Raw genomic sequence first — 25,572 nt, 5'->3', positions numbered from 1 at the left:
AGTTTATTTCAAGGGTGAATTTGAGGGGGTGTCTACCTCTCTGACCATCCTAAATCTTGACCCCTGGTCAGAGATTCACTTTGAGCAGACTCAGGACAGCTTATAATTGGTTATAAAATATATGAAAAGAGATAAAATGAACACCTGTCACTGTATTTATGGCACCATGGTGATTGATATTTGCCATTAGAACAGTGTGCTTTCACAAATTAAAACCTCTCTTAATGTTCTTGAGCAATAAACATTTGCTTTGACACATTTCATTGTGATGGTATTAAAAGAGCAGTTCAGGATTCTAAAAATTCTAACATACTTGCTCACCTAGGTGAATGCTGCACCAGTCAGATGCTGCATCTGTCCCCTGACACCTCTAAGACCGATAGCTGTGCTCAAAGACTGTTGATCACCCAGTTCACGGTCTTCAGTGAGGCCCCATTCACATCTGGCGTTTGGTATCTCAGGCAAAATTCCTGTGATTCTGCCTGCGATCTCAAAATGCTGTGCAATAGTGGCAATGCATTCTGAATAACACTGACAGCAGTGTATCTTGTATAGGTATTGTCCATACTGCCACATACTAACCAGCTCGTTGACATGAGAGTAGTAGTGTGTAAGCAGGTGCTTGTGGTTTGTCATTGTACGTATTTCTGCTGCTGTATTTATTGCAGTTGTAGTATACAGACCATTACAAGCTGGCTGGGATGGGAAGGGGTTAACTGTGTCTAGACTCTTTTCCTGGGCTTTCTTAGTCCTGCCCCTTGCTGCAAGTCACATAAATACAGGGGAGGGTTCAGAACTGTTTTTCGCTCTTTCACATGGGATTTCAGAGGAAGGACTGCTGCGACATGTAAGCATTACTGAAGCACTTGGCCCATACTGGGCCACCCTGGGATTCTCACTGGACTAGGAACCTAACATCACTGGACTTTTGCCCCCAACCTCACCCTAGATTCCCCCACAGCTTTGATCTTCCAATTCTGCAGGAGTCAGTACAAGCTGCTAGACCTGTCAAAGACACTTGTTAAAAGTGCCCCCACCCACCTGCCGTATTAATAAAAGCTGTATTATCACTTCCCTCAATGAAAAGAGTTGAGCCTTTCGTTCCATGTCCTCCATTCATAGAGTGCAATAATATACAGTTTTTTTTTAATGGAGCGGGGGGGGGTGCAGAAAGGGCAGGCAAGCATAGTCAGTATAAGGTCCAGGGGCTCGTATTAACCCCCCACAGCACCAGGAGTTCATAGTTCATAGCTGTGGGAGTATTGGGAAGGGGGGGCAGAGGGATAAAGATTTTAGAAAACACAACGGACACTTTTAATTCAATGTAAGTACCATCCCTGGGGCTGGTTTAAAAGTAAATTAACTAAATTTGAGCTTTAAAGGGATACTGCTAGTAGATAAAAAAAGAAGACCATTTAATACAGTTATAAATGAATACAGAAATCAACTTTATTTAAGCCTTTTGTAATCCCTATATAGCAGCACTGGGAGAAAAAGGGTTGACACTGTAATTCAGACTCTGCTGTATAGACATGCACTGACCAGAAACATGCTGACAGGAAGAGAGAGATTACTTTATCAGCCTTCTGCTGTACCTTCATTGTCCAGTCACAGCCTGGTGGTAGGAAGGTGACCAGAGTGTTACTTAACTGCAGTAAAGAAAAGTAAGGTAACCAGCATTGACATAAGGTCTGGCAGGGCTAAGAAAATCTTGAAAATAACTGGACAATATTACAAATCTTTTGAAAGGTTATACTACTCTATTATATGCATTTAACTCTATATTTGCCTTTTTGTCTGAAGTTCAGCTTTAACAAGGTAGTGGAAAGTGCAGAAATTCTGGTAGCCAATTTTATGGCAGCTTGGCTTGCTTTGACGTAAACTGAAAATCTGTGCAATTTGGACAACATTACTAAATAGCTTTTAAAATTGCATTTACATATTGCCCTGGATACCCCGGACAGCTGCTCAATCCATATATTGCTCTCTCTTACAATTAATATGGCTTTGGCAAGTGTCGTGATAATGCAGGATAAATAAGATCCCTTAGGAAGAATGTCTCCTGCCCAAATGGGCTGTGTATCCGTAATAATATAAAATGAAAAATTAAAGCTTCCCTATGAACCGGGTATGTTTCCCCGTTGAAGCAGAATAAACATAACCTAAAGTGGCATTTGTAGTCAGTTTGGCATCCACAGCTCTTTGGAGAACAGACTGATTTTTCCATTCTGTGCGTTCTGTTCTCCGTGGGATTGCTCTCTGTAACATATCCAGGTACTCTGTGGCTTGTCATCTAAAAATAAACACTATTAGACCAGGATAGGAGGTGGGAGTTTTACATCCAGGGTTTTTACTTGTATCGTTGCTTATCATTAATTTACTCAAGTATTCATGATCAATCCACAGTAACCCAGATTTGACCAGATCGCTGGCTCTCCAGTCATTGTAGACCTACCCATTACATTTTGATTAGACCTTCTCTGTACTGTCTCCTGTACAGTATATTTGCCATTAACTGTGTTTTGTTGAGGATATCGGTATGTTAGGTTTTGACACAGAGAATTTACCACTGTTAGTTTTTGGTGCTGAATAAGGCTGTTTCACATCAATTCTCATTGTAATTGTAACACTAACTTAGCTGGTTCCTCTGACCCTCACGCTTGCCAGTTCCTCTGACCCTCACGCTTGCCGGTTCCTCTGACCCTCACGCTTGCCGGTTCCTCTGACCCTCACGCTTGCCGGTTCCTCTGACCTTCAGGCTAGCCAGTTCCTCTGACTCTCACGCTAGCCGGTTCCTCTGACTCTCATGCTAGCCAGTTCCTCTGACCTTCACGCTAGCTGGTTCCTCTGACTCATGCTAGCCGGTTCCTCTGACCTTGACGCTAGCCGGTTCCTCTGACCCTGACGCTATAGTCGGTTCCTCTGACCCTGACACTCTAGCCGGTTCCTCTGACCCTGACGCTCTAGCCGGTTCCTCTGACCCTGACGCTCTAGCCGGTTCCTCTGACCCTGACGCTCTAGCCGGTTCCTCTGACCCTGACGCTCTAGCCGGTTCCTCTGACCCTGACTCTCTGTCCGGTTCCTCTGACCCTGACGCTCTAGCCGGTTCCTCTGACCCTGACTCTCTGTCCGGTTCCTCTGACCCTGACGCTCTGTCCGGTTCCTCTGACCCTGACGCTCTGTCCGGTTCCTCTGACCCTGACGCTCTGTCCGGTTCCTCTGACCCTGACGCTCTGTCCGGTTCCTCTGACCCTGACGCTCTGGCCGGTTCCTCTGACCCTGACGCTCTGGCCGGTTCCTCTGACCCTGACGCTCTGGCCGGTTCCTCTGACCCTGACGCTCTGGCCGGTTCCTCTGACCCTGACGCTCTGGCCGGTTCCTCTGACCCTGACGCTCTGGCCGGTTCCTCTGACCCTCAGACGAACCGGTTCCTCTGGCTCTAATGTTAACCCTTTTCCTTTAGCCCTCACGCTAAGCCCTTCTTCTAATCCTTAGACTAGCCTGTCCCAGTAAATCTCACATTAACCCTACCACTGGTCATCCCTTAGGTGTAACTGCACTTTTAGTATAGTTACACATTAAAACTTGTTAAATGTATCTCCAGCCTACACAACCTCCAAGGTTATTTGCTCTCTTGTCCTACCTCTGACAAGATATTGGCTTTGAAGCCTCCTTCTCAGCCCCTTCTGAAGATCCTCTCAACCAGTTCATGCATGATATGATCTCCATTCAATCCAAAAGAGAAATCATACTGAGGTGACTTTGTGGTGGCAGCCTTGTAAGTAGAAAGTTTAATTATTTATCAGGTTATAGCTTTCATCAGAATATTTTATAATATAAACACACAAAATTAATCCTGGCAAGTCAGTTACTTATTAGTTAATTCAAATTTCTCACACAGTTGCACAGTTTTGCTCCCATTCACACTTAGTGCTGGCATAGCAAGGCTTTTAGAGGCTTTTGTATGTACAATTTACAGTATAGGAGCGTAATGGTGCATTTTTGGCCTCATAGACTTAAATGGGAACAACTGAAAGTAAACACTCATGTTTTGCAGGCATTTTTCAAGTGCTCACATTAAAGTCTATAAGGCCAAAAATAGCCACTCAGGTGTGAATGGGTGCATAACTCTCTCCTTATTAAGGAATTGTGCTTTTTTTCCGCTGTAGCCTGGGGCCAAAAAGATAAGTTAAAATATAAGATATTATTGGGAGCGGATTGTATTTTTTTTTTTTTTTTTACTTTCCATCAATGCTTTCCAAAGTTCTCAGATCTATAATATGCTATTTTCGACTTCCTTCCGTGCAGTAAATCATTCTGCAAGGACTTCTATTGCTCAGCAAAACTATAATGGACTTTAAAATCAATAGTTTGAAAAAGGCAAAGGCTAGTGGCAGAGACTTGTCCTGTGACATCACAATGCATAAATCTTTGGCATTGTGTACCCTGCAGTTATTTATGTGTGTGAGAGTGATTGATGACCTCCTTTTGGCATGACTGTACTTTTACCATAGCTTGCAGAAACATCACATTTCTTATCAAAGACAACCCCAATTTTTTTCCTGAGTGTAATTTTTGTTTGTTTGTTCTGTTTATTGCACACAAAGAAGCATTTTCTACAATCAAATCTGAAAGTTGTATTATGTTAGAACCCCCCCCCCCCCCCAAAAAAAAAGATTAGGTCAGGATTGGCAGCCTGTTAATTCTGTGCTTTGGAAGAACCTCTGAGGAGGTTAGCCATAGACATGAGAATGTGGTTGGAAAAGACATTTCTCTTTAACTAGTTGCCGACCGCAGATAGCCGAATGACGGCTGCACTGCGGCCGGCCAGTTCTGAGTGGACGTCATATGACGTCCTCCCAGAACGCGCTCTCCTGCGCGCCCCAGGGGGCGCGCACCCGGCGATCTCCGTGATCGCTGTGTCCTACGGACACAGCTGATCACGTGATGTGGTAAAAGGCCAATCACAGCGGCCTTTTACCACGTGATCAGCGGTGTCCAATGACACGCTGATCAGAGGGAAATGCAAGTGCCGGTTCTCGGCTGCACTTTCCTCACGCTGTCAGATCGCGAGGAAAGTACTGCCGAGATCCGGCAGTTGTCAGAGCGAGGATCGGCACCGATCATCAGGGTACTGATGATCAGTGCCCTGATGATCGGTGCCCAGCAGTGCCACCCGCAAGTTCCGCCCACCTGTGCCCAGCAGTGCGCCCACTAGCTCCGCCCACCTGTGCCCAGCAGTGCACCCACCTGTGCCCAGCAGTGCACCCACCTGTGCCACTCTGCAGTGTCACACACCTGTGCCCAGAAGTGCCACCTGCCTGTGCCCAGCAGTGCCACCCACCTGTGCCCACCCACCTGTGCCCACCAGTGCCACCCACCTGTGCCCACCAGTGCCCCCCACCTGTGCCTGCCCACCAGTGCCACCCACCAGTGCAGCCCAGCAGTGCTGCCCAGCAGTGCTGCCAGTCAGTGCCACCAGTCAGTGTCCAGCGGTTGTGCCAGTCAGTGCCACCAGTCAATGCCCAGCAGTGATGCTAGTCAGTGCCGTCTATCAGTACCCATCATCAGTGTCACCTATCAGTGCCGCCTATCAGTGCTGCATATTAGTGCCGCCTATCCGTGACACCTCATTAGTGCTATCTATCAGTGCCGCCTATCCGTGCCACCTCATTAGTGCTGCCTATCAGTGCCCTTTAGTGCTGCCTATCAGTGCCCATCAGTGCCGCCTATCAGTGCCCATCAGTGCTGCCTCATCAACGCACATCAGTGAAGGAGAAAAATTACCTGTTTGAAAAATTTTATAATAAAAACAAAGAAACTTTTTTTTTTCAAATTTTGTGCATTTTTTTATTTATAGAGCAAAAAGTAAAGCGCCCAGTGGCGATTAAATACCACCAAAAGAAAGCTCTATTTGTGAGAAAAAAATGATCAAAATTTCATATGGGTACAATGTTGCATGACCGCGCAATTGTCAATCAAATTGCGGCAGCGCTGAAAGCTGAAAATTGGCCTGGTAAATAAGGGGGTATAAGTGCCTGGTAGGCAAGTGGTTAATTGTGTGTTTATACACTGAGCAAACAGCCTGCTACTGGCATGTGTGATATTTTGGTGAAGCTATAACCACCCTGCTCCCTAAACTTGGTCAGTCAGAGGATGGCTGCAGAAGTTGAAGTTTGTGAATGGACAACCACAATTGAAAGGCATACAAGTACAAATACATTGCTCAGCCAAACTACATAAAATTCCAGCAAAATTTAAAAAAATATATTATTATTTGATTAAATAATTATTTGAGCCCCTGCAGAGTTTGTACGTTTTCCCACTTGCAAAGAAATGAAGGGTCTATAATTTTTATTATAGGTATATTTTAAACTATAGAGGCAGAATATCAATCAAAAAACCCCCAAAACACATGACACAAATGTTAGAAATTGAATTGCAGTTCAGTGAGTAAAATGAGTCATTGACCCCAAGCAAAACACGACTTAGTACTTGGTGGAGAAACCTTTGTTGGCAAGCACAGAGGTGAGACAGTTCTTGTAGTTGGTTAACAGGTTTGCACACATCTTAGTGGATTTGTTTCCACTCTTCTTTTCAGATCTTTAATCCTTAAGGTTTCTTGGCTGTCGCTTGGCAACTTGAAGTGTCAGCTCCCTCCATGAATTTTCTATAGGATTAAGGTCTCGAAACTGGCTAGGCCACTCCATGACCTTAATGTGCTTCTTTTATAGCCACTCCTTTGTTGCCTTGATGGTATATTTTGGTCATTGTCATGCTGGAAGACCCATCCACGACCCACCTTCAGTGTTCTGGCTGAGGAAAGAAGGTTCTCTTCCAAGATTTTACAATACATGGCTCCGTCCATTGGCCCCTCAATGCTGCAAAGTTGGCCTGTACCTTTAACAGAGAAACAGCCCCAAAGCATAATGTTTCCATCTCCATGCTTGACTATAGGAATGGTGTTCTCAGAGTCATAGTCAGCATTTTTCCTCCTCCAAACACAGCAAGTCAAGTTAATGCCAAAGAGCTCAATTTTGGTCTCATCTGACCACAGCACTTTCTCCCAATCCTTCCCTGAATCATTTAGAAGTTAACTAGCAAACTTCAGATGGGCCTATACATGTGCCTTCTTGAGGAGGGGGACCTATGTTTGTAGAAGCATGCAGACTGCTTCTACAAACATTTGTGAAAAAATGGGTTCCTCTCAGGAGCTCAGTGAATTCAAGTGTGGTACAGTGATAGGTTGCTACCTGTGCAATAAGTCATCCATGAAATTTCCTTGCTACTAAATATTCCACGGTCAACTGTTCGTGGTATTATAACAAAATGGAAGCAACAGGGAAAAACAGCAACTCAGCCACGAAAAATGACAGCGCATGGTAAAGCACACAGTGCATAGAAGTTGCCAGCTGTCTGCAGAATCAATGGCTAACGACCTCCAAACTTCATGTGGCCTTCAGATTAGCACAAGAACAGTGTGTAGAGAATTTCATGGAATGGGTCTCCATTGCCCAGCAGCTATATCCAAGCCTTTACATCACCAAGTGCAATGCAAAGCATTGGTGTAAAGCACGCCACCACTGGACTCTAGAGCAGTGGAGACATGTTCTCTGGAGTGACAAATCACACTTCTCTGTCTGGAAATCCGATGGGTGTGTCTGTGTAAAGGTGGCATCCCAATACGCCTGAATCTGCTACCATCTACCAGGATGATGTAGATGAAACAAGCGTGGACATTTCAGCAAGACAATGATCCCAAACGCAAAGCCAAGCAAACTCTCAGTTGGTTCAAAGAAGGAAAATAAGGCTGGTAAAATGGCCCAGCTAATCATCTCACTTGAATCCAATAGAAAATCTATGGAAAGAACTAATGATCAGAGTTCATAGAAGAGGCCCATGGAACCTTCAAAATATGAAGACTGTGTGGAAGAATGGGTCAAAATCACTCCTAAGCAATGCATGCGATTAGTTTCTCCATAACGGAGGTGTCATTACCAACAAAGGATTTTGTACAAAGTATTAAATAAATTCCAGTTAGTGTGTTCAATACTTTTTCCCTGTGTTTACTACACATAACTTAATTTCTGAGCTCATTTGTTTTGGTTTCTATCTATGGATTACATGGGTTGTTACCGACATGTGGTGAAAATTTCATGTCAATAGCACCTTTAGAAATATATTTACTGAGAAAAATGGTGACGTATTCAATACAGTACTTACTTTACCTGCTGTATACAGTGCGAATTATGTGCTCGATACTATATACAAAAAAAACCTTCGTTTATACATAAACCCACATAATTATATATGAAACATCTAACCAGTACAAAAAGTCCAAATAAATGTGTAAAAGTCCCAAATAAAGTGCCTTATGTAAGAGAAGTGCCTTCGTGTCCCATGTGCTTTACAACCACTGTTGTACTTTCCACTTTAAGCCTTCAGTCACCGTGTGCAACCTCCACCTTCACAAATCTCTTACCAGATATATAGACCCACTGCTAAACAGTCAAATCATGCTTAGGATTATGAAAGGGTTCCACCTCTCCTCTACATTGCTTATTCAACAGCCTCAATCCTCTCGCTCTCCAAGGTCTGCACCGCTTATCTCTTCTAAGAGGTTCCACCACTATTGTTCTTTACTCAGACCTGTCCACTAATCACTATAATTCTACTTATTTTATTCTCACATGGATGCCAGTCATGTACAATTTTTGGAAAGGCTTTCTAAAAGAATTTAGGTTGTGTCTGTATGAATTTATGCTTATTCAGTCAAAAAAGTATTTGTAAGTTTAGATACTTATGTTTAACAAGTAAGTAGACATGGTTGGCCATCATTGTGTTTTTTCACCTCAAACATGTTCAGTAGGGTCAAAGTCAGAGCACTGTACAGGACAATTGAGTTCCTTTAGAGTTACACCAAACTAGTTTAACCATGAGGCTGATTTACTGCAGGAGTTGAGAAACTTTGCACAATAAATTGTGTATATTTTACATAGCTGAATTCAAGATACGGCTTTTATAGCATACTTACATTGATCCATTTTGGACCAATGTAAGTCTACACATGCCATACCAGTGGGATCCCTGTAGAAACAAATAATGGCTGTAGTAGTCTTTCCACTAGTGTTAGCCGGTATCTTCCATGTCCCATGCCAAGCGGCTGCCCTGCTGCATAGTGAACACAGGTGGACATTCACTCAGCACGCTCAGCATGGGAGCCATTCAGCAAATGCTTTGCATTTTTCTCAATGAATGCAAGGCATTCTCTGATTGGATGAGGCGCTGTCATGATCTTTACCTCAATTAATCAGAAAATGTTTTGCACTCATTGAGAAAAATGCAAGGTGTTCTCAGGATGGCATCCAGCACAGCACCCAGAAGATAGCGGCTATCGCTGCAAGAGTGGAGGATACTACAGTTATCAACTTCTACAGGGATCCCACAGGTATGGCAAATGCATACTTTCAATTGTCCAACCTGGACCAAAGTAACTGTGCTATAAAATCTATACCTGGAATTCAGCAATAAGTTATCCTATCATGACGAAAGCTAATTCCTGTCTACTTATTTCAGCTGTGCATGATGGGGTATTCAAATTGCAGGAATTTCCTCTTCACATGATTGGATAATTGAGGTGAATATATACACAGTTCATTGTGTAAAGATTCTCAGCTTCTATTGTAAATCAACCTTCTTGTCTTTATCGAGCTGACTCTGTGTAGCTGAACTGAATAATGTAGAGGAGGTTTCATATACTTTTATACATATAGGGGTTGAATTACTAAAGGCAAATAGACTGCGCACTTTGCAAGTGCAGTTGCACTCCTTTTCCTTTGTAAATGTAATATGGTAAATCACTGTTTAAAGAATGCCTAATCAAGTGCAAGAAAACAAAAACAAAAAAAAAACAAAACATTTTTTTCTTGCACATGAATGGATTATGGAAATCAGCAGAGCTTCCAAATTCACTAAACTCCGGGGAAAACTAACACAACTGCACTTGCAAAGTGCAAATACTATTTGCCTTTAGTAAATCCACCCCATAGTATATGTCCATTTCCTGAGCAGACCATTCATGACCAGGATGGGTGATGATCATCTGGTTTTACCAGACACAATTTTAGGTAACTGCATACTAATGGTCAGATTTCAAAAATCTTTTACCTGCAAAGAAATGTGCATTTAATATTATTTTGTGGAAAGGTGAACTTATCCTTTAACTTGCCTCTCAGGGCCCATTCATACTAGGAACTGCATGTGAATCGCACAGGAATCACACAGCATGCAGTTCTGTGCACTGCACTTTCAGCCCATTCATTTTGAATTTCTGAAATCGCACAGCACCAGTAGTACATGCACTACTTTTGGAAACACACTGCAACTGGATCGCAGGTGATCAAGTACTGTACCATGTGATCCAGTGCAGGCAAATTCACGGCATTTGGGGTGTTGTTAACTTTGTACTGACACCTGCTGCAGATTCCAAGGGCAGTGCGATTTCAGTGCAGTTCTGGAAACTGGCACAGAACGCAAGTTTTCCTGCATGCATTCTAGTGTTAACAGGCCCTTAACATTTTGTATCATGGGACCTAAACTTGGCATTGGGTCACATGATTTAAAATAGATTTATATTGTGTTCAGGCCACCAAAATCTTCAACGTACTCACCATAATGGGTATTAAAGTGGATAATAACGTTCATGAGTATGCCAATAAAATGATAGTCAGTAAAGATCTGGGTGCACATAAGCTGTGGATTTTTCAATCAGTACTCCAATAACGTATGGAAGAATTGCGCACTAACCAGATGCGTAAAGTAAATATGCATTAAATATCACTGCGGAGGTCTCGCCTAGATGTTGGATGGGGTCCTAATCCTGGGCTGTCCTCCTTCTGAGTATGGTGGTGCTTTTCAGGAGCTCACACGTGGCACCGGCAGCGTGGCAACATTTTTGGTATCCACCCTCTGAAGAAGTGCGTGTGCACGAAACGCGTTAAAGGGAGCCAAAGACGCCGTGACGTCACGCCGTCTGTGCCACATGGAGGCCCGGCGTCCATCTTAATTACTGGATGGTCAGTCCATTACACGCTTACTGTTGCTCACTCTGCTTTATTTGGATATTTTCACTAATATACTTACCCTGCTGTATACTCTGCTTTTATGAGAGCTTTGTGATTACCCTAACATTTTGAACTAATAAATTAAGTCAATTTACATACTACACTATGGGCTTTTTCTATGGTCTCCTGTATGGAGCAATATATTTCCAGAGCCCTCTATGATCCAGCCTCCACAGTATCCAGAGAGGGGAGTCCCTTATCCAGTGTTCTACAACCCGTCCATTCATTTAAGGGATCTCTGGCCAGCTGGACCATATTCCCATCTGTGAGCTCCTGAAAAGCACCACCATACTCAGAAGGAGGACAGCCCAGGATTAGGACCCCATCCAACACCTAGGCGAGACCTCCGCAGTGATATTTAAAGCATATTTACTTTACGCATCTGGTGAGTGCGTAATTCTTCCATACGTTATTGGAGCACTGATTGAAGAATCCACAGCTTATGTGCACCCAGATCTTTACTGACTATTATTTTATTGGCATACTCATGAACGTTATTATTTGCTTCATAGCGCTGCACCTTTTATTTATTTTATATCTTTGAAGGTTTTTATTATTGGTTGCCTTTGGTGTTCTAGCTGCTTTTAAAGAGAACGTTCGCTTCTTCTTTTATGTTTTGGTATTAAAGTGGAACCTTACCTATAACAACTTTAGCAAAGAACATACATTCCACATAAATAACTATGCTACCAAAATTAGTGTGTGCTGTAAATTGCCTCCAGCATTGCTCCTGTTTCTTCTTGCTGGAGGCTGCCATTTTGCTTAAGCCTGAAGCCCCTGACAAGCATAAATCTTTAGTCTGTAAGCAGGTCGGCCTCTACATTTTCCGCATAGCGCAACTGAGCATGTGTGGATCAGAGTGAGACGGTGTATTACTGCATTTTAAAAAGTATAGGCACGTATTTTTAATGTAGTACATAGTTATACCTGCAAAAGGGGCCAGCCTGAACTGATCTAGCAGGACTTAATTTTCTGACTAAAGTTCCACTTTAAGAACTTTTATATAAGGGAAAATTCTGTATGTTGCTAATAATTTTCCTATGTAGAGATGAAAGACCTATTTTACTGCGCCATTCTAAGTTTTAATATGCCTCTAAAAGCTCTGCTACATCTGTGCTACTTGGACAGGACATTCTAGTGCCGGGCGCTTGCAGTTCAATAACTCAATTCATGCTAATATTACTGCCGGCATCCAGCACAATTATCCACTGTCACAGCTTGGTTTAGGTCACAAAACACTCATTGTTACAGTCCTCCCAAGACTAGCTGGCTGGGCAAGGCCTTATTAAGCTTGTTAGAATTTCAACATTAGAAGAATTTGCCAAAAAATGAGAAAGAACGAGGAAAAGTACATGTAATCCAGTTTAATCAAGTTTAACGGCTGATGTGTTCAATTAGTTTGAAATTTGCAATTATACAGTTTAAACAAAATTATGAGTTTTCAGCAGACCTGCCACAGTATGTAATATTCACCATCCTTACATTAATCCAAGGGGAATATTAGCCTTGAAATTGGCCTTCAAGTTTCATTAAAGACATACCATATTTTTCGCTCCATAAGACGCACCTAAGTTTTAGAGGAGAAAAACAAGAAAAAAATATTCTGAACCAGTGGACTGCAGACACAGTACAGGAGATGACCAGAGACTGCAGACATAGTACAGGAGATGACCAGAGACTGCAGACATAGTACAGGAGTTGACCAGAGACTGCGTACACAGTACAGGAGATGACCAGAGACTGCGACACAGTACAGGAGATTACCAGAGACTGCGGACACAGTACAGGAGATGACCAGAGACTGCGGACATAGTACAGGAGATGACCAGAGACTGCAGACAGTACAGGAGATGACCAGAGACTGCAGACAGTACAGGAGATGACCAGAGACTGCAGACAGTACAGGGGATGACCAGAGACTGCAGACAGTACAGGGGATGACCAGAAACTGCAGACAGTACAGGGGATGACCAGAGACTGTGGACCTTTGGGGAGGGAGGGGGAGCAGCTACCTGAATTTGACAGGTACCCGCTCCCACTTCCGCGGCGTTGTCCTCCCTATAGTGTGGGCATCCGGCTGACAGCTGGATGCCCAGTGCGCATGCACAAGAAGCGCTGCGCTTTGTGATTGGTCCGGCGTCTTCTGGGACCTGTCATGTGTCCCAGAAGATGACGTACCATTCACAAAGCGCAGCGCTTCTCTTCTGTCACAGCTGAGAGCCCACACTAACGAAGCTGGCGCGGGAAGACTGTGCAGCGCTGGACCGAGGAACAGTTAAGGTCCTGCTGCACAGAAGAGCTGAGCGGCCGGCCCGATATTCTGACGCGGCGGTGGAAATACCGGACCGGCCGCTCCATATTCGTTCCATAAGATGCACTGACATTTTCCCCCCTTTTTTGTGGGGGAAAAAGTGCATCTTATGGAGCGAAAAATACGGTAGTTCACCTTTACCAAAATCTGCCTATGCAGATAAGAGATGTCCTATAGATAAAAACAAACTGTGGAGCTTTGACCAAAGTTTAATAATGCCCTTGCTGTAGGTGCAGGCCATTTATGTACCACCTGAAGCCTAACTGAAAAACTCCTAAAGATTTCATTACCCCACCCTGCCTTGTTGCTAGGACATTGCTAAGAGACTCCTAGCTCTTACTGTTCACCCCCACCATCACAAAGCGCTCTCAAACACTGAGCTCAGAGCTACTGTGTCGGGGAAGAGAAAGCACATGTGAGGGGGTTTGAATCAGAGAAAGAGAGGTTGTTCCTGTGATGGTGGGGGTGAACATTAACAGCTGGGAGTGTCTTAGCAACGACCTAGCAACAAGGCAGGACAGGATGATGGGATCTCTGGGAGTTTTTTTAGCCAGGCTTTGTAAAGTATGTAAATGGCCTACACCTATAGCAAAAGCATTCTTTATCTTTGGTCAAAGATGCACAGTTTGTTTTTATCTACAGACACCCACCTGCATAGGCAGTGTTTTTGTAGAAATGAATGATGCTTTTAACTTTTACATTTCTCCTACCTTAACCTCTTGACACCAACGTCACACAAATCTGCAGCCTCACAAAACTGGGCTTTTTTCCGTGGGGTACGCATATTTGCATACCTGTCTTTGTGCTGGGAACGCACCACACAGCGCACTCCCAGCACAAAAGCCGGGGTGTCACTGAGAGCCCTGGGTCCCGTTCTAATGATTGGGACCCGGGACTCCTGATTCTGGGTTACATGATCGCTGTGATAACCTCTGATTTGCTATCACAGTGATCACTGTGAAGCCCGCCCCCTTTGTTTTTTTTTCTCTCTGAATGGAGGAAAGAGATTGTATGTGTATCTCTCTCCTTGCAGAGAGAAAAAAAAACTGTTTGTAAAAAAAAGACCCCATAAATAAATAGTACAAAATAAAGAAAAAATCCCCAGATCAAGGTTTGATCTAGTTCAGTGCCAGGATTAGTGTTTGGGTCAGGGTCAAAGGTCAGGATTTTTTTTTTTATTGGTATCAGTGTCAGATAATAGGAGATTTACTAAAACTGGTTGACTCAGAATCTTGGGCACCTGTGCATGCTAGTCAATCAGCTTCTAACCTTAGCATGTTCAGTTAAGCTTCAGCAATAAAACCTGGAAGCTGATTGGTTTTTATGCAGAAGTGGACAAGATTCTGAGTCAACCAGGTTTAGTAAATAAACCCCATAGTGTCAGTGTGTTTTAGGTAAAAACAAAACAAAATGCACACTATTGTTTTTGGGCTGTAGTACAGGTACAAACAACATACATATATATGGTATCGCTGCGATTGTCAAAATGTATTTTGCGTTGTTCTTTGGTGGTAGATTATGGTAACAACAAGAAACACACAGCTAAATTTAAAAAGAATTGATTTTTTTTTTACTATTTTAGATCACTTTTTTTTTTATAAAAAAATCAGGAGATATCCATTACCATTTACCACCAAATGAAGGCCCAATTTGTCCTGAAAAATAACAAGGTATAATTCACCTGGATGTACAAAGTAGTTGTGATGATATCTACGGTTTTACTAACACATGTCAAAGTTGTAAAATTGTACTTAGGCTTTAAGATTTGTTTTACCCTTGAATGGGTTAAAGAGACCTGTAAAAATGAGCAGCCTGTCAAAGGAGATATTCAATACTTACCTTTCTTGAAGCGCTACAAGCACAGCTGGTATAGGACACCGGCACTGTGGTTCATTTCCCCAGCTGCTATGTTTCTTGTCATTGTAGCACAAACAGTTTGGCATCTTTTATTTCCTCTGTCAGGCTCTAAGTATGGAGTCTATGAATATGACATTGTTCATTAGGTTAAATATGACATCAGGCTCCATTCTCTTATCTAACACTTGGATAAATATACTGAATTTCAATAAAAGTCAAGGTATTTTCAGTTGAGTCCAATGAGATTTGAAAATTCTAGTCATATGGCTAAAATAAAGATCCTTATCTTTATCGTACATCATGGGACACAAAGCAGGCTATTCATGACTATGTGGGTTATAGGCCACCTATAGGTGAATGGAAACTGACCGACCAATCCGAGAGGAGGTCCTTCCTTATATAACCCCTCCTATACAGAAAGTACCTCAGTTTTTTTGCCAGTGTCTGTAAGGTGGATGTGTTTTTGGAACATACCTGAAAGTCTAGAACGGTTCCATTAGAGAATCAGGAAGTTTAATCAGATCCATTCAGAAGGCTATGAGCTAAAATGGATGGTACCTGAGCCTCGCTGGATAAGGAGAAGAATACTCGAGGCTTTGCCTGTAATGCAGCCTTATGGCGCTGGAACCCACGCAGATGGAGCCCTGTGCCGTTTTAAATCTGACCAAGGCGCTTCCAGCGGGGTGCTATACAGATCCAAGCCAGTAGCCCCTCAGAATGGAGACTGAGTCCTTGAAGGTCTGTATGACAATGACAGTAAGTATCCTCCTGCGCTTAATGCGGAAGTCGCAAACCTAACTATAGCTGCTGCCACTTAACTTAAACCAATAAGTGATGATACAAAATAACTGTAAATAGTGAAGCGCTATAAATCAAATCCTATCTATTAAATAAAAATAAATATTATATATTACTTGCCGTGCACACACATTAGTGCTCAGGGACAGATTATTGCAAACAAATAAATATCTCATTCCACAAGTATAAGTGAAACATGACCTTGAATAAGTGACAAAATACAAAAAATTGTGAAGTGATTCTTTAAGAAGAAAAAATTCCCGTGCTATTTATCAATATCTCTAAAAACACACTGTGTATATACAAACATCAAACCAATCAAATTATATATGTGTTAATTGAGAACATAAAGTCCATGCAAGTGAATCTGTGCTGATGTGATCTTCACTACAGTGAAAAATGAACAGAAATCCTCAAGTGCCATTGACCACTACTCTCTGAATACGGTCTTTTAGCCAGTTTTCTATCCATTGGGGTCTTTTATTAAACTCTCCAGTATCTTCCCAACTATAGATGTTAAACTAACAGGTCTGTAATTACTTGGTAAGGATTTTGACCCCTTTTTAAATATTGGCACCACATTGGCCTTACGCCAATCCAGTGGTACTATGCCAGTCATTAAAGAGTCCCTAAAAATTAGAAATAATGGCTTTGAAATGACAGAGCTCAATTCTTTAAGGACCCGGGGGTGTATGCCATCTGGTCCAGGTGCTTTATTCCCCTTTATTCTGTCTAAATATTTCTGGATCATATCAATTGTGATCCAATGTGGATCATCTGGAGCTGTGTCAATACCATTCCCATTGTGGACAAGAGCTCCCCCATGCTCCTTTGTATACACATGTCCTGTGGATAATGTACAGGTTTTCAATGACCCAGCGGATAAGAAGCTGGAGTCTCTCCTTAAGGCCTCCTTCTCCCTGGCAGGTTCTGCTACACAGCCAGCTGTGGCAGCTATTGGCACTTGCCAGAGTCTTTCTGACCGTGGCAAGCAACAGATTGGAAGACCATCAGTGTAGGGGGATTTGGAGGATGTTCCGTGCGCTTTGTGATTCTTGGTTGATGCTCTTAGGGATTCAATTCAGCAAATTTCTCGCTTGGCCCTCTTATCAGTTGATATGCGCAGGGTTTTGTGGCTGAAGAGTTGGTCAGCAGAACTGCCATGCAAAAAATTTTTGTCTGGTTTTCCCTTTCATGGGGAATGGCGGTTTCTGGAAAATTTGGACAAATATATCCAAAAGATTTCAGGGGGTAAAAGTACTCTTCTACCCTCTAAGAGGAAATCCAAAATGCTGCTCTTTTCAGGTGTCAGGGGCTTCAGTTGCTGGGCCCTCATCTACTAGACAGTTGTTTAGCCACATGCAGGTCCCAGCCTCCAGGGGTAGATCTCAGAATCAAAACCCAAGGAGACCCTGGGTGCAAAAGTCATCTAAGAGAGATCCAAAGTTCGCCTCCTTATGAAGGGGTGCCCCTACTTGTTTGGGTGGGGAGAAGGTTTTTTTAATTTTGTTGCTGCATGGAGGGCTCTAACAAATGGGTCATTTCGACGATTTCTTTGGGGTACAGACTGGAATTTCGGGTATTTCCCTCTCCCCAGTTTCTAAGATCAAATGTACCAATAAATCCAGAGAAAAGAAGAGCTTTATTTCAGGCACTGGATTGTCTATTTGCTCAAGGAGTAATCACTGAGGTTCCAGTTGGCAAAATGGTTTCATGGGTTTTATTCAAACCTGTCTACAGTCCCAAAACCAAATGGGGATGTAAGGCCCATTTTGGACCTAAAGGGGCTAAGTCAGTTCCTAAATGTCCGATCCTTTCGTATGGAATTCAGTAGTGGCCTCCCTACAGGAGGGAGATTTTTTAGCTTCCATAGACCTCAAGGACGCATACCTGCATGTACCAATATTCACTCACCAAAGATTTCTGCGGTTTACAGTAGGGGCTCAGCATTTCCAGATCCTGGAACAGCTGGTCTGGGTGCTCAACCTCAAGAAGCCGGCCCTGGAACCAGTGCAGAGCCTGGAGTATTTGGGGATGGTCCTAGACACGGTTCAGGCAAAGGTATTTTTGTCTCCAGGAAAACATTGCGCCCTGAGGAACAAGGTTTGCAGTTAGAAGGTCAAGAGGTATCCTTTGATTCTCCTCTGAATGAGGTTGCTGGGGAAGATAGTGTCCTCCTTGCCTCCTGTACCCAATTCCACTCCAGACCTTTGCAAAGGTACATTCTGTCTGTTTGGAACAAAATGATTCCAACCCTGGATTACTTCATATCTCTGTCTCCAGAGGTGTGGCAGAGCCTGAATTGGTGGTTGATAACTCACAATTTGGAGAAGGGAAGTTCCTTTTGGCCAGTGGTGCCGATGCCAGCCTTTCAGGTTGGGCGGCCATTCTGGAGGAGGCCACAGTTCAGGAAACATGGCTTCCACGGGAAAGAGTTCTTTCTCTCAATGTCCTGAAACTTCGAGCAGTGAAGCTGGCTCTAAGGTATTGGACATCCAGCCTTCAGGATTGACCTGTAGGGATTCAGTCTGACAATGCCACAGCAGTGGCATACATCAATCACTAGGGAGGTGCCAGGAGTTGAGGTAAACTGCATTCTGTCCTGGGTAGAGCGATATAAGTCTGTCAGCAGTGCTCATTCCAGGTGTGGAAAATTGGCAGGAGGATGAGCTCAGTTGCTGGAAGTTGTTTCCAGGGGAATGGGATTTGCATTCCGATGTTTTCAAGGAAGACTGCCAGCGATGGGGTTGCCCGGATGTAAATCTATTGGCATCCAGGTTCAACCATTTCAGTCTTTTTTGTGTCCAGGGTAAGGGATCCTTGCGTGGCAAGGTTGGACACCTTAGTAATTCCTTGGAACCAGTTCTCACTGATTTTATGCCTTTCCTTCGATTCAGCTGTTGCTGCGTCTTTTACGCAGGATTCAGGAGGAGTCTATTCTGTTGATACTTATTGCTCTGGCCTGGCCCAGGAGGACCTGGTACGTGGACATAGTGAAGATGACAGTAGATGGCCGTGGGTCCTGCTGTATTAGTCAGATCTGTTGCCTCAAGGTCCTATATTGCACCCAGCTTTACGGTTGCTAAATTTGACAGTGTGGCTATTGAAACCCAGATCCTGAAGGATAGGGGACTGTTGAATTCTGTTATCTTCATCGTGTTGGGTTCTAGAAAGGAAGTTTCTCGGAACATTTATTACAGAACCTGGAAGGCTTACATTGCCTGGCGTAAGATTTACAAATGGCACCCATGAATGTATGTGATTGGCAGGATTCTGTCGTTTCTTCAAACAGGGTTGCAGCAGAATTTGGCTGTTGGTTCCATTAAGGGCCAGGTTTCAGCATTAGCTATTTTTTTCCAGAAGCCTATTGTGTCTCACTCTTTGGTCCTCACTTTTTTACAAGGAGTAATGCGTATAGCTCCCCCTGTCAGGTTGTCTTTGTGTCCTTGGGACCTGAACTTGGTTTTGGAGGTTTTGCAAAAGCCACCATTTGAACCTATTGGAGAGATTTCTTTGGTCCTGTTAACTCGTAAGGTGTTGTTTCTAATGGCAATCACTTATACGAGAAGGGTGTCAGAGCTGGCAGCTTTATCTTGCAAAGAACCATTTCTGGTTTTGCATGATGATAAGGTGGTGCTGCGACCTCATCCATGCTTTTTATCAAAGGTGGTTTCTAGCTTTCATCTCAGTCAGTACTTAGTTCTGCCTTCATTCTTTCCTAGGCCTCAGTCAGTAAGAGAAAGATCTCTGCATACCTCAGATGTGTTTCCTGCTGTACGGATCTTCTTGAAGGTGACGGCAGAGGTCAGGAGGTAAGATGCTCTATTTGTGCTGCCAGAGGGGCCTAGGAAGGAGCAGGCGGCATCCAAGGTAACTATTTATCAATGGATCTGCCAATTGATCATTCAAGTCTATGGTTTGAAAGGTAAAGTCCCACCCTTTCGGATGCAGGCACACTCCACCAGGAGTGTAGGGGCATCTTGGACAATCCGCCATCAGACGTCAGTGGCTCAGGTTTGCAAGGCCACTACTTGGCCTTCGGTTCACACATTCAAGAGTTTTATGGACAGCTGAGTAGGTTCTGAGGAATTATTGATGGTGGCTATCATGGTGTCACTCTCCCCTCGATTTTTCTTATTGCTTTGGGACATCCCACATAGTCATGAATAGCCTGCCCTGTGTATCGTGATGTACGATAATGAAAAGTACCTGTAAAATCCATTTCTTGGAGTACATCACAGGACACAGAGGTTCCACCCCTCTTTCTGAAATGTTATTGCTTGCTACAAAAACTGAGGTACTTCCTATATAGGAGGAGTTATATAGGGGAGGACCTCCTCTCTGATTGGTCGGCCAGTGTCCATTCATCTATAGGTGGCCTATAACCCACATAGTCATAAATAGCCTGCTTTGTGTCCTGTGATGTTCTTCAGGAAATGGATTTTACAGGTAAGTTTGTAGAAAAATATCCAATTTTCTCTGTCTAAGATTTATTAATGGAGTTTCATCGTCTCTAGCTACCAGGAATGCTATTGGTGTTGGAGATTGAAGAGAGTCTATTGGATGCAACCACAGGTCTAGTGTGCTTTAAACCGGCCATAGACCGCTCAAATCTCGGCCAGTTCAGCAGAAACCAGCCCAGATTCAAACCATGTATGGGCAGGTTGAATGTACCAAAGTTTGATTGATCAACCTGGGTGCAACCAGCCTGTCGGATTTTACATTATTGCTAGTGGCTGTTATAGTGTTCTCCTGGCGGGGACGGCTCCCCCGTGGGAGGAATTTCACCATTAGCATTGACTGTGTTAATGGGGGAATCGAGCGATTTTCTTTCCTGCAATCTGCAGAAAATCTCTGTCTATGGCTGGCTTTAGATTTGCAGTGAAATAAAAGGATCAGAAAGACTCATTCATTGTGCACTGCTACTAAAGACGAAGCAGAGTCTTCATATGTAGTGAGCAAATATTCCCCATGTGAGTAAATATAAATAGAAACATTTGCACATATTGATATGCTTTAAAATTGTGTATATTAAAGTAGATCTACATGTATAGTATAGCGTAAGAGAGAGTTCAAACCCCTAACAGTTTTTTTTTTTTTTTTTTGCAATCTGTGTCCCATTAGGGAGATTTGCTTCCTGTCCCATACTCAAAACTGGAAGTGAGAGACAATCTCTACAAATAAGGGGATCCCTTGGAGCCCCCCTGGTCACCAGAACTACTGTTCCCATTAGAAGATTTTTCCCCTCTATTACTTTTCTGGGAATAACCTAAAATGTGGGCTTTTCCCTCACTTTCAGTGATAATGGGAAACAGGACAAATAGAGATGGTGAATCTCCCTAACGGGGATCTAGAAGGCAATAATATCTTAATAGGTGTTCTAATCCATCTCCACTCTGTCCAAAACTATAAAAAATAGTTTTGCCTTTGGTTATACTTTAAAGAGCGTTCTCATTCAAAGATTTCCCCTCTGTTCTTGTTCTACTATCAGCTGTAAAATGTTTGGTAAAAAATGGGAGTGAGCATAGCCACCCAGGGACAGGAAGTGTATTATTTGCAGAATTACCAGATCAAAATATAGGGGGAAAAGCCTGAACAACAGAAAACAAATGCCGCCACCCTCATATAATGACTGGTAAGCTACAATATTTTCCATTCTTGTTTTTGGGTTTAGATACACGTTAAAACCTGTCAGAGGTTCTAACCCTGATCTATCCAAATTAAAGTGGAACTGTACCCATAACGTGACAAACATAATGTTCTTTAGCAAGGAACATACATTCCACATTCATATTTATGATTAGTGTGTGCTATAAATTGTAAATAATCCAGCCTTGTTCCTGTTTCTTCTTGCTGGGGACCTCCATTTTGTTGAAGGCCAGAGCCCCTGAGCAGCAGTAAATCTTTAGGCTGTCAGCAGATCGGCCTCTTTCAGCATAGTGCCAAAAAATAGAGAGCAACTGAGCATGTGCAGAGCAGGGCAAGACCATGTATTACTGGATTTTACTGGATTTTAAATCGTACAGACACTTATCTTTAATGTTTTACCTGCAAAAGGGGCCAGCATGAAGTGATCGAGTAGGACTTCATTTTCTGATTAAAGTTGCTCTCTAAAGAAAAATAAACATAGTTCTGGTTTAACAGAAAAGAGAGTGTACAAGTTAAATCTAAGCCCAAAACTAACTTTTATATTGTAAATAATGATTGTTGTAGTGCTGTCTCCAGGAGGTTTCCCTTTGGATGACATAAGACATCTCCATTACCATCATTTTTAGAGGTGACTCAGGATCCATTTAGAATCTGTTTTGCACCGCCTGTCATTTTTCTACATTTCGCTGAACATTCTTTCGGATGTGTTCTGCATATTCTCCCATTTATATACAAATGTCTGTGAACCGTCTAATGATGAGACTTGTTAAGGCAGAGCTGGAGCAGCTAGTACCAAGAACAGTTTTTATCTAGTGTCAGCTTGAATCATGGCTTCACTATCTCAGCATCTCCCCATGTGTCATCACCTCGTGATTTGGGTATTGTTAGTAGAAGATGTTAAGCTGTACTTACATATTGTGACACTTCAAATAGAGGCAGAATATATTTTGAATGTGTCATCTGTTATTTTCCAAGACGTGAGTCTGTATATGAAGTCTACTGCTTATGGTCAAAATCTCGGTTGTTCGTCACATTTATTATTTGCATTCCTACTGTGTTCAGGCTTTGCTGCGCACCATAGTTATATTTTGCAATATAATATCACTGGTATGTTAACCACTTGCCCTGCAGAAGGATTACCCCCCTTCCTGACCAGGCCATTTTCTGCGTTACGGCACTTTGATAATTGCGCGGTCATGCAACGCTGCACCGAAATTTAATAGATTAATTAAATTTTTTTAGTTTATTCTAAAATGGGGTGCCTCAAGACTGTCCATAATTTTAAAAGGGCACCCCATTCTAAAATGTGAAAAACTATTCTAATGGTTTTATATAACACCACAACATCCACACATGTAGGACACCCAACATTAGAGGTAATTTATTCTTACAATGCAAATAGACTTTTGCACACTGGTACTGACTAGTATTCCAGTGTTTCTCTTCTCCCTCAATTTTTCTCCATCACTGAGCTAATGTGACCCCAGCACTGATGGAGAAGGGCAGGGGAGGGTCAAACTAGGATGCTGTTCAGGCAGCTGACATCCTCCTTATCAATTGATGATGTCATGGGTTGTCAGGACGCCGGTGGCTAGAAGGTCGTAATACTGCACAATGAAAACCTGTGGCTTGTTCCATCCGCTGGTTTGTATACAAGTTTTGGGCAGTTTTTAGACATCTTGCCAAGGCACCCCTGAAGAACCCTCAAGGCACCCCAGGGTGCCAGGGCACCCTGGTTGAGAAAGGCTGATCTGGTTTCCCACAGTACACAGAACATGGAAATGTAATTATTTTAGTAAATGTAAACTGCTATATAAATGTTCTCATCAGCAATATATAGTAGTCTTGTGACTTCTATCAGTGTCCAGCTGAACACTGGTTAAAGCTTGGAGGAGGAGCTTTCATTCTCCTCTGATTGTCATTGAGGCTGCATAACCCCTGACCCCCTCTCTGGACAGCGCTGATTGGCCCTGTGCTGATCACATGCACCCTCCCAAAGAAAAAACAAAACCTCTTCAGCAAAACACACTAAGCTGAGCATGTGTAGCTTGCCCCCAAAGCTCTGTACTATCAGCAGATGGATTGTGGACAGTAGAAGGGGAGGATCAGAGAAGACAGGATCAAACAGCCTTTTTACACATTACAGAGGATTAACCCCTTAGGTTCCACAGTGAGTATAACAAGCATGATTTACTGCATATACAGACTGATTTTACTGTTGTAGGTTTAGTAGCACTTTAAAGCCGGCCATAGATAAATCGAAATTTGGACATTTCAGCAGGGACAAGCTGAATTTGAGTCCATCTATGGCCACGAATGGAAATTTTCTCAGGTTGGAAATTTTTTGTTCGATTAGTGCTGCACCCATTTGTCTACAGTGCTTGCTGATTAGTATGTTCTCACAGCTTTCAAAATACAATAACGGGGAAGATTCCTCCATCCACCTTGCTTGTGTGGCTGGGGAAATCTTATTCAATCCACCCAGCGGCTGAGTGAAAAACTGATTTATGTATGACCAGCCTAAGACCCATGTGCCCCGACACCGCATATTCGTATCGCGATAGTAAAGGGATTAAATGTCTGTGCACCCTGTAGATGTTGTTTTTATAGACTTGTGGTTCAGATTCTTTTTTTCTGCATTGAGATTGTATCTTTACAGGAAGTCTGCCACATTTTGTTTCAGTTTTTTTTGTACCAGTTGTTGTAAATCAGCAGCTAGATAAATGTTCACTTTTTTGTTTTGTCCTCAGTGCCAGCCCTCGCTCCGCAGAATGTCCATGTCACCAGAACTGAAAACGGTCTGATGTTAGAATGGGAAGAGATTGCTGCAAGTCTGCAAAACTACACAGTGCTGGGATACAAAGTACAGTGGGAGCAGGAGAATGTAACACAAGTAAGAAATCTGTACACTGTACACTTCATCCAATCAATGGACACAATAGAAAGTGTAATATCATTACAAAGCCAGGAGAATGTAACACAAGTAAGAAATCTGTACACTGTACACTTCATCCAATCAATGGACACAATACAAAGTGTAATATCATTACAAAGCCAGGAGAATGTAACACAAGTAAGAAATCTGTACACTGTACACTTCATCCAATCAATGGACACAATACAAAGTGTAATATCATTACAAAGCCAGGAGAATGTAACACAAGTAAGAAATCTGTACACTGTACACTTCATCCAATCAATGGACACAATACAAAGTGTAATATCATTACAAAGCCAGGAGAATGTAACACAAGTAAGAATCTGTACACTGTACACTTCATCCAATCAATGGACACAATACAAAGTGTAATATCATTACAAAGCCAGGAGAATGTAACACAAGTAAGAAATCTGTACACTGTACACTTCATCCAATCAATGGACACAATACAAAGTGTAATATTACGAAGCCAGGAAAATGTCACATGCAGAAACTTGTGCAAGATTTTATATTTTGCTTCGGGGGGGAACCATGCACAGACTTCAAACTGGCAAAAAAGAACGCTTGGCCCATAAATATAAGTAAACTGTTTAGTGATACCAGCTTGTTAATTGTGGTGTTTTTGTTTCTGGTAATATTTATGATGACTTAAGAAGATTGAGAGCTCTTACCTTACCCTAGGTTCACACCTAAGCGTTTTTCGCAGCGTTTTGCAGAACCGCACTACAGTCCATTTAACATGATTTCCTATGGCACACGTTCACATCTCTGCTTTTCCATCTAGTGCATTTTTTTGGCAAGGGTCAGGGACTTTTTTAATGCAAAAAGTTGCGTTTTTAGTTCTATAGACTTCAGTGGAAGCTCTGCAGTAAAACATGTAGTGTGTTTTTGAT

At 42.7% G+C, this 25,572-nt stretch overlaps 1 protein-coding gene across 1 annotated transcript in view; it reads left to right on the top strand.

Annotated features, from left to right (window-relative positions):
- The window catches only part of TYRO3 (TYRO3 protein tyrosine kinase), a 273,752-nt gene that overhangs the window by 138,472 nt on the left and 109,708 nt on the right, over nt 1-25,572 (top strand). The window contains exon 8 of the mRNA XM_089686919.1: nt 24,489-24,631. Within this exon, the coding sequence (XP_089543045.1) occupies nt 24,489-24,631 (143 nt within the window). The remainder of the gene's footprint in view (nt 1-24,488; nt 24,632-25,572) is intronic.

Source organism: Staurois parvus, unplaced genomic scaffold (genome assembly GCF_062004578.1).
Source record: "Staurois parvus isolate SC_StPar_1 unplaced genomic scaffold, SC_StPar_1.0 ptg000414l, whole genome shotgun sequence".
In the NCBI taxonomy this organism is placed as follows: Eukaryota; Metazoa; Chordata; class Amphibia; order Anura; family Ranidae; genus Staurois; species Staurois parvus.
The sequence above is the reverse complement of the archived record's forward strand: the minus strand, read 5'-3'. Positions and strand labels throughout refer to the sequence as shown.